Source organism: Rhinolophus sinicus, chromosome 8 (genome assembly GCF_057876585.1).
Source record: "Rhinolophus sinicus isolate RSI-liver-muscle chromosome 8, RSI-T2T, whole genome shotgun sequence".
In the NCBI taxonomy this organism is placed as follows: Eukaryota; Metazoa; Chordata; class Mammalia; order Chiroptera; family Rhinolophidae; genus Rhinolophus; species Rhinolophus sinicus.
The window spans coordinates 25,901,526-25,917,490 of record NC_142508.1 but is presented as its reverse complement, the minus strand read 5'-3'; the positions used below and the strand labels follow the sequence as shown (position 1 = coordinate 25,917,490).

At 40.9% G+C, this 15,965-nt stretch overlaps 1 protein-coding gene across 11 annotated transcripts in view; it reads left to right on the top strand.

Moving 5' to 3' along the window:
- Positions 1-15,965, top strand: part of ST7 (suppression of tumorigenicity 7) — a 253,061-nt gene that overhangs the window by 103,407 nt on the left and 133,689 nt on the right. The window contains exon 1 of one of the 11 annotated variants that reach the window (XM_088799963.1): positions 6,204-6,318. The exons of 9 other annotated variants lie outside the window; for them this stretch is intronic. In XM_088799963.1, the coding sequence (XP_088656089.1) occupies positions 6,219-6,318 (100 nt within the window). In that variant the 5' untranslated portion in view covers positions 6,204-6,218. Of the gene's footprint in view, positions 1-6,203; positions 6,319-7,218; positions 7,310-15,965 lie in introns of those variants that run through there. One more of the 11 variants, XM_074315682.2, reaches the window with a different exon arrangement.

Sequence of the window (15,965 nt, the reverse complement as noted above, 5' to 3'; positions counted from 1 at the left end):
CTAGAACATGGACTTTCAGGTTTCTGAGGTGAATGGGTGGTAGGGAATCAGACAGACGGGCCATTTGTCATCTTTCCTAAGTGTCCAAGGTATGCAACTTGGCCCTAAAGACTCCTTCACCAACAGGGGAAGCAGGGAAGGCAGCTTTCACAAGATTCAAGTCCCTTAGCCTGGCCATTCACTGGCCAGCTTGCTAAAATTTATTTGAACTTTATTCTCTACGTGTGTGTGTGTGTGTGTGTGTGTGTGTGTGTGTGTGTGTGGAGGGGGAGTGGGGGTAGTAGAAATAACTTATGATGCTTTTTACAAGTAATTTTATGCGAATCATTTATCATGTAAAATACTTAGATTTCCAAAGAACAACTTATGTAAATGATCTGAATCCCAGATTTAGTGATAAGAAAAAACAGATGTAAGTGCTCTGCTTTTCAGACATTAGTCGGTGTTTCAATTTTAGTTCTGTACTGGTACAGAGGAAGAATGTAAGTTGAAGTCGTGCTGTAAATGGCAGCCTGTACTCCAGGCAAAGCAGAGGTGGAGGATTATGCATCAGAGGGTACTGAAGGGTGACACTGACATTGAAAGGAAATATGCAGTCGTTGCTATGCTAGAAAAAGAAATAATAGTTGTACTAGTTGTCACTTGGAAAACTAACATGTAGGATAAAGCTTAAGAGTCCAAGCACATTTTCCTATCATATTTCTGGTTTGTCCTCCAATCAAAATGGTGCCTTGTTTGTCACTGAGTTGACAGAGTATTAGTCATCTCAGCAGCCATAGCAAAATACCATGGACGGGTGGCTTAAACTACAGACAATTATTTGTCACGGTTCTGGAGGCTGGAATACCAGATCAAAATGCCAGCTATTTGCTTCCCTGCTGACTGCTCGCTTCCTGGCTTGGAGCCAGTTGCCTTCTAGCTCACATGGTAGAAGGAGAGACAATGCCGTCTGATGTCTCTCCGGATAAGGGCGCTAATCTCGTCAGGAAGGCTCCGCTCACGACCTCAGCTAAACCGAATTCACTCCCAAAAGCTCCGTCTCCAGATACCATGACGGCGGGGCGAGGGCTGCAGCATGTGGGTTTTAGGCAGATGCAGGGCAGCCTGTAGCAGGTGCTGGGTAATCCTGCCAACGAGGACCCTCTCCTATACCTTGAACCTCCACGCACAGAGCTCATTCTGGTCGCGCATGTGCTGCCATGGAGATCAGAACTCGGTATTGGTTAGTTACGGTGACAGTTTGTTTATCTTGTCCTCGTTGTGGTATGAAATTCAGTAATACTGTCATAGTAATCTGTGGAATTTATTTCAGTGACTTAGCCTTCTGTTAGAATGCTAAACAACAATAGCAGTTCAGTTCAGGTGTTTAATTATTCTCTTTCCTTTTCTAGAACATTAACATATTTTACATATGCTGAGTTTTGTAGGATACAATAAATTTGTGAGATCTCCTCAAAGTATATAATTACATTAGTTAATCATAGGTAAATTAAATTAAATTTAGGTTCTTTGTAGGAAAAAAGTTAATGTTTATGTACTCCGTACATCAAACATTGGATAGACTTCAGGACGAGAGACAAAAGAGGAAATGGTGCATGCTCAGCTTCTTGGGACTGTCCTAGTCTTTTTCCTAGCCAAAATAATGGGTTAGTTCTGTCACTCTGTTCAGTTAGAATTGTTGGTGCCTGAATCCCCCACATAGGCAGATAGAATGGAGACAGTTAAGAAATCCTTGGTTTTGATTTTTGCTGAGACTCTCATTAATCTATATCTAATGATATTTTATGGTACTGATTTTTTTTTTAGCAGACTATAATAAGGGCATTACCCTGCACATGGAAAAATATCACAATCAACATAACAATTAACTGGAAATAGAACCTTAAGTGTTTGCTTTTTCTGTTTGTTTTTAAATGTCAGTTCTTTTTTGAGGTCCTAGGCAGAATTAAATGAGAAAGAAAATTAAGGTGATAAGGTTCTTTTTATAATATTCTGATGATTTTATGTAATTGATAAAATACAGTTTCGATTCCCTTTCTTTCTTTCTCTCTCTCTTTCTTTTTTTCTGCTTTAAGCCCAGGACAGAGCGATAAAAATTTGTTTTCATTCATTGACTTTCTATCAGTTGAGAGGCCTTGGAAAAACATTTTTTTTCCAAAAACATTTTTATGTTTGTATTTGTATAAAATAATTCCATATGCTGCTTTATTGGTATCTTCTTTTTTTCCATAGAAGCGTAGTGTATTTGCTTCTTTAAAGGAAGTTCAGTTTGAAAACCACAAACTAATTTGGAAAATACCCGTGGTACTTATCCTCTCATATCCCCTTTACCCAGGGGACATCATTTTATGCCAATGTGTGCCATTTATAGCAATTTCCAACAGGTATTAATTATATTAATCTGTATCAGTGTCTGTATAAGATTTGAAATACAGTAATTTTCAGAACATTAAATCTTATTCAAGGAAATAGATTTCCTCATATTTATTCAATAATTAATATAGCTATGACAACATAATATGGCATTTATTTAAAGATGTTTTGCTACCTTTGGCTTTTTAATGTATTTCATTAAGACATAAAACAAAGTCTGCCTTTTTCTGTTGAAGATAAAAATTTATAGGACAATATATATGGCAAAGTTTTGTTTTCTTTCTCCTTATCTGACTCAACGTACTGCTAAATAAACACTTATCCCTTTGCTTTTCCTTTAATTAATGCTTTCTTAGAAAAATTTTAAGAAGTGTGATGTAATATTAAAAACCAGCAAAAACATTAATGAAATATCAAGGTAATTAAAAAAATACTTCCCTATAGGCTTCTGTCAGGGGCTTGCAGAAAAGTCTCAGAAGAATTTGTTTTTTTCACAACCATTTAATTAACTTGAGAAAGGTCCCAAGTGACCTCTATCGACAAATACTCTTCAGAAAAGGTGCTGCCTCTGACGTGTGCGGGGTCTTCACCAGTGCAAGACCAGTGTGTTTTGCAGGTAGAAGCTGAGTATAATTTATAAGTTTCTGCAGAAGTTTAAACATATAAACAGGATAATTTTGTCATGAACTTTGTCAGAATACCTTCTAAAAATCAATCTTCATATTGGTTGCTTCATAAACCCGTTTTATAGCAAAATGTTTACTGCATTTCTCTAGGTCAGTACATTTCCTGGCCTGGGCTTCTTTAGGGAAAAGCTTTCCTTGAATTTTTTTTCCTTTTTTATTGTTAACAGCTTTGTTTAGATATAATGTTCATACCATATAATTTACCCATATAAATTGTACAATTCAATAGTTGTAGTCTACTCAGGGTAGTGCAAACATTGGCACAACCTAATTTTTAAAATTATGGCAAATATATATGACATAAAATTTACCATTTTAACCACTTGCAAATGTACAATTCAGCGGCATTAAATATATTCACAATGTTGTGTAACCATTACACTATATATACCCACAGCTTTTCCGTCATCTCCAACAGAATTCTGTAACCCATTAAACAGTAACTTGCCCCCAACCCTGGTATATCTATCCTACTTTCCGTCTCTATGAATTTGACTATTCTAGGTACATCATATAAGTGGGATCATCTAATATTTGTCCTTCTGTGTCTGGCTTATTTCACTTAGCATGTTTTCAAGGTCCATTCAAGTTATAGCATAGATAAATTTTCATTTCTTTTTATTGTTGAATAATAGTTCAACAATACAAACAAAATGTGTATGTAGCACATTTTGTTTATCCATTTATCTATCAATGGACACTTGGATTGCTTCCATCTTTTTGGCTATTGTGAGTAATGCTGCTATGAACATTGGTGTACAAATATCTGTTCAAATCCCTGCTTTTATTTATTCTGGATATATACCTAGGAGTGAAATTGCTAGATCATATGATAATTCTAAGTAACTTTTTGAGGAACCACCAAACTGTTTTCCAAAACAGCTGCATCATTTTACATTCCCACCAGCAAACGATGAGGGTTCCAATTTCTCTGTATCTTCAACAACATTTTTTTTTTTCTGTTTTAAAAAAATTATTATAGCCATCCTAGTAAGTACAGTAGGTGTGAAGTGTTATCTCATTGCGGTTTTGATTTGAATTTCCCTAATAGCTAATGATTGTTGAGCATCTTTTCCTATGCTTGTTAGCCATCTGTATATATCTTCTTTGGAGAAATGTCTATTCAAGCCCTTTTCCCACTTTTTTTTTTTTTTTTAAGATTTTATTGGGGAAGGGGAATAGGACTTTATTGGGGAACACTGTGTATTTGTATTTCCAGGACTTTTTATTGGGGAACAGTATAGTGTGTTTTTCCCAGGACTCACCAGCTCCATCCAAGTCAAGTTGTCCTTTCAATCTTAGTTGTGGAGGGCGCAGCTCAGCTCCAGGTCTAGTTGCAGTTGTTAGTTGCAGGGGGCGCAGCCCACCATCCCTTGCAGGAGTCGAATTGTCAATCTTATGGTTGAGAACTCGCGCTCCAACCAACTGAGCCATCTGGGAGCACAGCGGCAGCTCATTGACTTCATTCTAGTTGCGGAGGGCGCAGCTCGCTGGTCCATGGGGAATCGAACCAGCAACCCTGTTGCATAGAGCTCACGCTCTAACCACCTGAGCCATCTGGCCACCCCTTTGCCCATTTTTGAATTGGGTTGTTTGTTTTTGTTGTTTGTTGAGTTGTAAGAGTTCTTTATATATATTAGATATTAACCCCTTATCAGATATGTGATTTGCAGATATTTTCTCCCATTCTGCAAGATGTCTTTTTGCTTTCTTGATAGTGTCCTTTGATGCACAAAGGTTACTGATTTTGATGAAGTCAAATCGATCTATATTTTCTTTTGTTGCCTGTGCTTTGGTATCCATGAAATCATTGCCAAATTCAACATCATGAAGCTTTTCCTTTATGTTTTCTTCTAAGATGTTTATAATTTCAACTTTTTTTTTGAATAATTTATTTTTGCAGCGCTATGCCCAATAGCCAAGATACAGAAACAACCAAAATGCCCATGAATATACGACTGGTTAAAGACATTGTGGTCCATTTACACAATGGACTATTACTCTGCCATAAAAAAATAAAATCTTACCATTTACAACAACATGGATGAACCTAGAGGATATTGCGCTAAGTGAAATAAATCAGACTGAGAAAGACAAATACCACATTATCTCACTTATATGTGAGAACAGAAAAAATGAGCAAACAAAACGGATTCATAGACACAGAGAAAAAACTGATGGTTGCTAGATGGGCGGGGAGATGGGGGAGAAGGTGAGGGGATTACAAAGTACAAATTAGTAGTTACAAAACAAAATAGTCACAGGGATGGGAAAGACTGTACAGAGAATGTAATCAATAATGTTGTGAAGACTATGTAGGGTGCTAGATGGGCACTGGATTTATCGGGGGTATCACTTCATAGATTATATAAATGCCTAACCACTGCACTGTACACCTGAAATCGATATAAAATAATATTGAACGTCAGCTATAATTAATATGTATATATCACGGCATGTGAAGCATGAATGGTAGTGGAACAGCTGTGTAGAGTCTGAGGGGTAGTCGACCTGGGGGGTATCACTTTATCACTTTGTGAGCAGTGTGAGTGCTGATCATTATGTGGGGAAAAGCTTCCTTTAAATACCACTTGCTTCGCAGGGAGGCGTCTCTGGGAGAGGACTTGGATCTGCCACAGCTGTAAGGGTTTCCCAGCAAGTCCGTGCCCTGGAACAGAAGTCAGTGGATCCCTGCTGTGTGCTCTGCGGACTGGAGTATATTTAAGAAGCTTACTACATGGTCATTAACACAAAACAACACAAAATACAACTTGGCTTTAAAGAGGAACAAATAATCACAGTCTGTATTTTGTTTTCATTGTGGATACGTAGCTCTGAAACTAACTAGCAAAAACCCAGAGCACACTGCTTGATACTCTGCAGGCACTTTCACTTGCATGAAGTCTGTTAATCCTGGAGGCATCCTGTGAGATAGAGCTCTTAGTCTGATTATACCGATAAGGAACCCACACTCCAGGAGGAAGCATTGGCCAAGATTTCATGCCTGTTGGGGGTGGAGCTAGGAATCTCAGGGCTTTTGACGCAAGCCCGTTGCAGTGCACTCCGTTTTGCATCCTGTCACTCTCCCTTCTGTGTTCTGTCCAGTGCAGGCTGCGTTTGTAGAACAGAAAGGAAGGATTCTGCCTCAGCCCAGTCGAAATGATGGGGTGTCAACCACAGTGGAATCCAGCTTCCATGATCTCTGCCCGGAGCACAGCAGTGGCCTGCTCACTGCATGTTCTCCCCCTCACAGCAGCCAGTGAGTTCTGAAATATAGTTTGGATCATGTCATCCTGCTTAAAAGCCTTCAGTGATTTTCCATTGTACTTAAAATAAAGTCCGAAATGCTTATTTTGGACTATAGGGCCCAGCACGTCTGGCTCCTGCTTATCTTTCCCTCACTGTTCAGTGTCCCCTGACCATGTGACATAGTTCCTAGCGCACTTCACACCCTTCCTTGCCTCCAGACCTTTGCACTTGCACTTTCCTTTGTCTACAGTTCTTTAAATTTTCTGACTACCTTCAATCGATCGATCTTTTAGGTTTCGGTCCAAATGTCATTTCCTGATACTTTCTCCAACCTCCCAGTCTAAGCTTTCCTGTTTTATTTGTTTTCTTTCTCTCTCCTGGCATTTAAAATTTGCCTTTATATTCAATTAATAACAATAACTAACAATTAGGGAGTCCTTCCTATCTGTCATTCACTGAGTACCACCTCTAATCCTGTTTGTAGATGAGAAAGTAAGATACTTTCACAGATTACAGTAAACCATGGACAAGGATTTAAACCCAGGCTTCCTGCACAAGACTGAAAACTGGGAGGGCGGGAACCATGTCTCTATATTGCTTTATTCCCAGTGCCCGGCACATAGTATACCCTCAACAAATACACATTGAACAAATGCACTGGTGGCAATGACTTGTTTTTTTATAACAGCTTTACTGAAATACAATTCACATACAGTAAAGTCTACCCTTTTAAAGTATACAATTCAGTGGCTTTTAGAGTTCCGCAACCATCATCATTCTCTAATTTTAGAACGTTTACGTCACCCCCAGAAGAAACTCTGTGCCCATTAGCAGGCACTTCCCGTTTCCACGTCTCCCCAACCCTGGAGACCGCTGATCTACTTTCTGCCTCTATGGAGTCTCCTATTCTGGAAGGTCCACATAAATGGAATCATGCAACATACGGACTTTAGACTTTTGTGACTGGCTTCTTTCATTTTGCACAGTATTTTATTTTCAAGGTACCTGTATGTCGGGGCATATATCAGTGCTGCATTCCTTTCTATTGCTGAGTGTAGTTCTGTTGCATGGATATAGCACAGTGTATTATCCACTCATCATTTGTTTCTTCCTTCTGGCCTTATGGAGTGATACTGCTATGAACATTTATATATAAGTTTTTATGAGGACGTATTTTCTTCAATTCTCACAGGAGACTTGTGGTAACTCTATGTTTAACATGAAGAAATGCCAGACTGTTTTCCAGAGTGGCGCAACGACTAAAACCAGAGCTGGCCAGATGTTAGAGCAGTAAAATATGTTTTATTCAGGACTGTTGCAACAGGGAGAAAGAGACCTCAGTATAGAACTGGGCTCAATTCTGAGTACAAAGAAAAGTGGGGGTTTGTAGCCAAGGAGCAGGGTGAGCATTGAGGGAGGAACTCAGCAGGTGGAAAATTCCTAAGAGGGTAGCTGCAAGTTTTTGCTATACTGACCTAACAGGATTCTTGCTGAAGGCAGACCACGGTGGTCAGCTGTCACTTGGCCAGATATTGAGGGTGAGGGATTCGGGTTAAACCTACTTAGCAGGATTATTGCTAAAACTGAGCGAGTCTGAAAGGGGAGACCTAGTTGGGAAGAGGATTCAGAGGCACCTCATTAAAGTCTGGTCCTAGAGCAGCTGTCAGTCCCGTGACAGGTAATTCAGGTATTACCTTTCTAGTGCTTTTCCTCAACTGTGTTAGCAAGTATTTTGAGGGGGATTAATGGCAATGTGTCTTTTACTGTAATAATTTTTTTTATTTAAACATTCACTGTATTTTGTGATCACATCTTATATGTTGTATTTTTTTTGAAGCTGGTAAAGCTGCTTTATTTTCAATTTCATGCTTACGATTAGTAGTTTTGTTTGGTTTTTAGATCTGTATAGAAACATTTAGCAAGTCTGATGGTTTAAGCCTCTTTGGAAATCTCATTTATGCTGTAAAAAGTGAAAGGCAATATTATTGTAGGGTTCACAGTTTAGGACAGTGGTCTCATTTAAGTTAATTACTATTTCCACCATAAATGTACTTTTTAAGCATGGTGAATACCTTTCCTTTCTTCTTCTTCCTTTTATAAAAAGCATTTCCTTTCTGTTTTTCAGGGTGGATGGTGGCTCTAATCCAGTGCTGGATTGTTTTCATTACTATTATTATTTTATCCCACTTAGTGATACATTGTTCGAGTAGGTTGTGTATAAATTAACCAGCAACTGCTAAGAATGATTTTAACTTCCTCACAAACTGTTTCATCCTATGTTTTCCCGCTTTACCACCACCACCACTCAGTATGTCATGTATCTTCAATTAGTGTGAATTCAAATTTGTCTGGAGAATTTAGCAATGCTCTTGGAAATAACTGCCTGTCCTGGGGAGCTGGGAATCCAGAGCTGTTACTCAGTCACTTAGAAAAATGAAGGCCTCCACTGGGCAATTCCAGTGGCGCTCCCTCCCCTTCAGCAAGGCGAACGGCAGCGTCTTCTGTGTGTCAGGAACTGACGTGTGCCAGCTCTCACTGCAGTGGTTATAATTGCTCGGGTTACATTAGTGTTCATGGCACATGCCTCCCACCTTATGTGGCGCTTGCTTTTTGTTTCTTTGAGTGATGTACCATTTTGCCTTTCACTTTGGCATGGGGAACCATGATTTTAGGGGATGTAAGGCAGAGAGCAGCTGGGGGAAGAATGAAGACCCAAAACCCAGTGCCAGGATTAACGTGCTGATGCAGATTCTGATGAGGGGTCTTAAAGACCTTTTTTGGTAGGTAACAAGGAAACATCAAGTGGCACTGAAGCCTCCTTCCCTGGCACATGATGCTGGTCACAGAGGTGTCTGGCTTCCCTCTGCTGCATTTCACTCTTTGTTTGCCAGCTGCTGCAAGCCAGTTGTTTAGGCACAGCTAAAGACAAGCAAATTATCACTACATATTTTACTTTCGAAAATCTGCCAGTAATTTCTAAAGCTTAGAATGTTGGCAGTAGCAAATGGATGAAAGCTAAAGACTTAGAGATCCAAACGGAGAGGAGCTTATCCTTCCTGCTTCTGCAGAATTCTTTTTAAAAGGTTGTGCCTCTGTCTTTGGATAATTTTCAGAAGACAAGGGAAAACATTTTTCATTTTCACTCTTACAATGTGGTTAGATATAATTGAATTTTAATAAACACATTGCAAAGATCAATGGGCATACAGTATTTTAAGTTTCATGGATTTAGAATTTGCAGAAAGAAGAAGTAGCTACTGGAATGTAGATGCCGTCCCACAAGGGACCTTCCGAGTAGGAGCTTGATGTAATTCAGCCCTTCTCTTCTGCTCCCAACTTCCCCATTCCATCCTACACCTGATGTCTAGCAGTAGACAATGTTGCTCCTTTTGGTGTTCTTCTGGTTGGTTGTTATTACTGGATGACTCTTAACTTGAACCTGGAGGATGGTCACTGAGACAGGTGCCAGAGTGGTCGTGAACCTTCAGCGTGCACGTGGAGGTACAGTTTGGTTCATAGGTTCCCAGGGTGCCCCTCCTGAGCTGGGCCCAGGTCCTGCTGTAGATGTAGGCTCTCCTCCGTGCAGTGCTGAAGACCTAGAGACGGATGAGAAAGGATGCCCGTAGCCCAGAGGAGCTCCTGCTGAAAGAGGACCCTCTGAAAGTCCTTGTAAGTGCTGTTCATCTTGCAGCCTGCCTTGCGGCATATCCATGATTACTTGAATGTGAAAATATTTAATTTATCAGTTAGTCATCAAGTAAAATTGATGCTCGCGGAAGATATGGCATGTTTAAATTGGGGCTTCCTGATGTTATGTGCACCCCAGTTTGGAGAATTGTGGACTTGGTATGACCTTGGGGAAAATCCTTTTACCTAACAGTCCTTGACCGTGAAGTCCACCTGGATGGTGCCAGGTCTTTTCAGAGCCTGTAGGGGTAGAACTTGGGTGACGAGTGGTGCACTTCAGCTGTTGCTCCTGGTGCTGTGAGAAGTGGTCTGACCGGAAGTCCAGCAGTCTGTCTCTAGGCCTGGCTCACTCGCAACTTGGGACACGGGACACATTCACGTCTCCAGGCCCATTTTGTCATCTGTAAAATGAGGGGTGAACTATCAGGGATCAAGCAGCCTTTCCAAAGTGTGTTTTGTGAATCATCACTTGCTAAAGATATTCTCAGGGTAGCTGCCCGGGGCTGGGAATTGTGGTTTAATGGCTATAGAGTTTCAGTTCTGCAAGATCAGAAGCTCTGGGGTGGGTTGCACAGTGATGTGAACGTAGTGAAGACTGCGTACTTGACCTCAATTGGAAAAGACATTCTAAGGCTTCCACCGTCACACCAACATACACTGTGTTCCTCTCCCCTCCTGCAGTCACTGCACTCAGCGCGTGGAAGCTTCAGAGACATACTGCTCTAAGGAAATCTGCTAAGCTTTCAGCCAGTATTTCTCAAATTGCCCCTCCCCCTATTGAACTAACACCTCTTAACGCCATGTTACTTACTTAGGAGGAGCGCCATTTGGGAGGTGGTGATCTGAGGACTTTTCCAGCTCAAACGTGTTGTCGTTCTTCAAAGACACTATATGTCAATGTGGGCTGTGCCAAGTAAGACCTAGATGGCCTGATGGACAAGGATGAACTTTTCCCACATCATGGCGCATGTGGAAAGTGATCATATTTGAATGGTACCTGGTAGCTCATGGCTGGGAGCTTGGTAACCCAGTTAGTGCACCTGCTGGGTAAAGCTGTGGCAGTCAGATCTGTAAAAAGTTATCAGTGAGCAAACCCCATGAAATGTCCTGTTCAGCCCGTGGAAGAAGCACGAGAGGCAGAACATGCTAAACTAGGTTCCATTTGCTTTTTCTTGGCTATAGTCTTCCACTTGAGGTAAACCGGAAACCCGCGTGGTCATCTGTCTGTGTGGCTGTGGTTATTACTGGTCTTTAGATCTAACAGAAAATCTCCCTTGGTGTGAAAGTTTTCTCACAAGACTGTATTCTTGCAGTTTACTTAAGACACGAGATTTCTCAAGTAAGAGCATACATACTAATGTCATAAGCAAAATAGTTCTCATTTAATGGGAGAAATTACTTTTCATCCTCCCATTTCCTATAGGAACCATTATCTGGGGCGGTGATGTGGACTGCGGTGGGGGAGAAAACGCAGTCAGATCTGTGCCTTTGTACAGTACAGACCCGTCAGGCAGGCTTCACACCGTGGTCTCCGGCTGAGCTCGTCCTCAGCTCCCACCACCCCGCCCCCAGTTGGTGTCATTTGTAATATCAAGTCTTTGAGTGGCTTCCTTAAGGATTCTAGACTGAAGGAGAAAACAGTAGATTGAGTCTGTAAATGACCTAGTCACTGTCAGGTAGTGTGTCTATTCATCTCACCTAGAAATGGAGAGTAGGCATAATCCACTTAGTAATAGCTGTTCGGGTTTCAGAAATGCCAGGTCCTCTCAGGTTACCTTCTGTACTGATTGCCATTTTCCCCTTAAAACAACTCTTATTTTTGCTTTTATTCACTGTTTATGGTTTTCTCTAAGAATGCTATTGGCGAGAGTTCAAGTTGTAAAACTAAACATAAAAGTGCATCCTTGCTGAGTAGCAGGGACCCACTGAGAAACCCCACTGACAACCTCTTCTGGACTTTGAGGCGGAAGTTTAATTACCGCCTGTTCACTGAGTTTGATTTTTCGCTCCTTGGGATCTGGCAGGCAGAGCTAACTCCTTCCAGCAGAGCCTTGCCGGTGGGCAGAAGCCAGACCTGGGCTAGAGATGTTGTCACTGCACCTGGTCCCTCGTCAGGGGTGGGGGAAGGTGGTGAAGGTGTCAGATCCAGTCGGAGACCAGAGGTGCTGGGGCAGGAAGGCACAGGTTAGGCCTCTACAGAAGGGGGTGTGAGGCAAAGAAAGGGGGAGCACGGGGACTCAGAATCTCAGGCTTACAAGTCCAGGCAGCCTGTGCCGGAAGCCACCTGGAACACACGCTGAGCTGTAGTCTCTGAGGTACAGGACTGGAAAGGTGAGATGTTACGCAGGTTACTGTAACGAGACGTGGGGAGAAAACCAGGAGAAGCTCAGTAATAAAACCTGGGAGGTTCCAACAGTCTGCTGCACCATCTCCCCAGGCCTCCACACAATCTAATGCCGCGAAGCATTTTAAATGACTGAGGCAGGTCTGCATGTTCCGAAATAGAAAACGATGATATAGTAAGTGAAAATACCAACTGTAGTATATTATATAACATATTTTTTGGGGGTTGAAATGTACGATCTAAGTGGAAGGAACGAGGTACGGTACAGCTGTATTCAGGTGAATGATACAAACACCTTCGGCAGACTTTACAGGGACAGAGGAGTTGTTTGCTTTGTGTTTTCACCCATCTGTCCCTCTGGGCATGTCCACATTATGGCATAATAAATGCCTAAGCGACCTCCTGCAGCGAGGCCATACTGTGGGGGGGCAGTTGCGTGTGCTTAGGGGCACCGGACACCCAGGTGTAAATCCTGCAGCTGCCACTGACTGTTGTGTGACTGAGTCACCTGACTCCTCAGTGCCTGCTTCCCCAGCTCCAGCCTGGGGACAGTAGTACTTGCTACACTGGGCAGTTAGGAGGACTGGATGAGCCAGTATTTGTAAACTACATAGAGCTTGTGTCTGTCCCATGTGAAGGTCTATGCAAATGTTTGCTGAGCAAATAAACAAAACACACACTGGGTCAGCTTTCAGGAATCCGTCAGGAGCTAACCTCCGACTTCTCTTTCCATCTCATATAGAGTCTTTCTCTTAGGACATTACAAATTTAAAAGTATTGTTTCAAGCACTACGGAAAATTTTAGTTAAAATTCTTTTCAGCAGATCATTGGATTGGATTTTTGACTTTAACCCTTTTGAAATTAACAAAAAGAAATCACACTAGTTACTTTAAACTGGCTGCTTAATGCATTTGTACCTAACGGTGTAGTAAGTAACTAGATATTGTTGTATGGTTTCTAATAGACAGTTTGGATGGCTGGTCTTTTTCTCCTCCTGGGTGGTACTTCGACAGTGAGGGAAAGTAAGCGAAACAAATAGTATTTGAGGCTGTCCCCCGGCCCTCATCCCATGAGCTCGTCTCACAGAAGATACGGCAGTTGGCACATTGGGAATGGCCAGGCTTCATTGACACATGGAAAAGAAACGTCATCAGATACACTGGGACTCTAAATAATGAGGGGCAGTAATAGGCTTTGTTTTAATAAGGCTTTGAGATTAAACCTCTGTAATCTTTGTAATGCCGTCAGGTAAAGTTAAGGAAACCAGCAATAGATGATAAATAAATAATGGTGTTCCACCCATAACCCCCGGAAAATTTCATAGAATGATTTAAAAGTAACTGGCATTCCAGCTGAGCTATGAGATGATATCATAATTTGGGTTATTGAGTGAATTTAGTAGTTTTAAGTTAGTTCATTCTAGTTTAATACCAAGAAACTGAACATTTAAAAGTATCCCTCGGTGACGCTGGTACCCTTGGTATGCTAATATGATAAGAATAATTCTTATACCTTCCTGAGGATTTTTATAAAGAATGAAGATGAAAATAATTGCTGTAGAACATGTTGCAAATCTATTCAAGTATATTCTATTCATGAAAAATTATATTGACTAGTATCCTTTGTGTTGCTTAGGTATATAAGCACCCAGAGTTTAAAGGTTTGTAATTCATTTTGAATACATATTATATGCCGATTGAACTTATCATGGTGACAATTTCCACTTTGCTCTATGGCAGAAGTCCTACCTACAGAAATAAGGGAGTGAAGTGAGTGGAGATGGGTTGGAATGGAAGCTAATGTAGGGGCTGTTGGTTTCTTTGCTCCCAAATTAAGACATTGGACTAATGGAAGACTAAGAAGTTGAGCCTCTCCGTGCAGCCCACTGTCGTCCTCTCAGCCACTCCCTTGGACATCGGGAGCAAAGTGAGGGAAGGAAAGGTCATTACTGTGCGCCCCTCTGCTCTCCCAGGCCTGTGGGCAGGGGGAACCTCACCAGTGTAAGAAGAGCTGGACAAAGACACACCCTCTCATCCTTGGAGTTTCCTAGAACAGTTGTTCCATAATTGCCGGGGATTCCTGTAACTAAATAATTTCTCCTCATCTCCCTTAGAAATAATGAGAGAATTTCAGAAGATCCTATTTTAAAAAGAGATTATAATACAAAGACGCAGAAAATATGATAAAACTGTGGTCAAACTGAAAGCCGACTTTTCATTTCCAGGTTATCAGTTCAGGATTTAGCTAATCCAATGTATGTGTGTGTGAATATACATATACACAAAACTCCTTAAGTGTAAGTCTTTCTTACTGGGAATTCTGAGTGGTTTATAAATATTGCCTCATTGTTTTCTATAAAATCATTAGAGAAAGTATAAAATATACATCCATACCTCGGTTTGGTTAGCACACCAGTTTATTCAAGATCCTAAAGGACTGCCCTCCAGCCAGAGAAGGTGTCACATTTAGGAATCCAGCCATCGTCCTGCTGCCATCGTCCTGTAGACACTGGGTGAATGGGGATTATGAGGTCAGCCATAACAGGTTCAGATTAGACTTTTGTGGAGTTTAACTATTTAGAGTGAAGAATGTGTAGCAGCAGCAGTAATAATAATAACTTATTATTCTAGACAGCATGTAGGTTTGACTCATTTTAAGCAAATCTAAAAAAAAAAAATGCGTGTTCTCAAACTTTTGTATTTTTGCCAGTCTAATCAGTGAAAAGGGGTTATCTCGTGTGGGTTTGAGTTCTTTTGTGAAAGAAGTACTCGTTTATTTATTAGTGAGATTAGCCCTTTGTGATATCGGTTAACAAAAGTTTATAGTTTGTAGCTTAAATCCGTCCTGTGCTAGATTTGTCATTTGTCTTAGAGTTGAAAAGGACTTTACAGTCAAATCCCTCAATTTATAGACAAGAGGAATTGGTTTAAAGACGTTAAGCTATTGGCTCCAGAGAGAGCAAATCTGACCCCTGGATCCTTTCTCGGGAGTAGTGTTCTATGTGGCCAGGATGCATTGAAGGACAGGGAGAATTCGTAGCTGCAGCTGTTTATGAAATAGTTTTATACAACCTCGACGCAGAATCCAAAGCATAGTTTATAGCTCTTTAGTGTTGAGAAAGTGCAACTTGGTATTTCAACAATTTAATGGCAGCGTAGAAAAAATAAGGATTTCAAGAACTATAATCATTGTTTTTACAACCTTAGTTTTAGGAGCATTGCCCATTAGATGTGTTAATTAATCCAGCCATTTGGTGACACAAATTAATTACACTTACTGAGTTATAATATAAGTATAGTGAATCCAAGTTAGCACATTACTTTCATTCTTTCTGATGGAGTTATGTGATTATTAGCTTATTACCATGCAGCAACTTACGTTACTTAAACAGCACTGCTTATAGCCCAGGGTGAGGCATAGAAATTCTTGCCCAGCTGGAAAAGCTGAATGTCAGCTACAAGGGAGCAGGTTAGATGCTGGGCGTCAGGGTCATTTCTGCTATTAGAAAGCTTGAGAAAGAGTGGAACAAAAGAGTCAGGGTTGGATGGATGCCTTTCTCGGTGATAAAGTTTGAATTAGCATGCAGGACATTCTAAGACAATTCTGTTCACTCTGTTAGTTAATT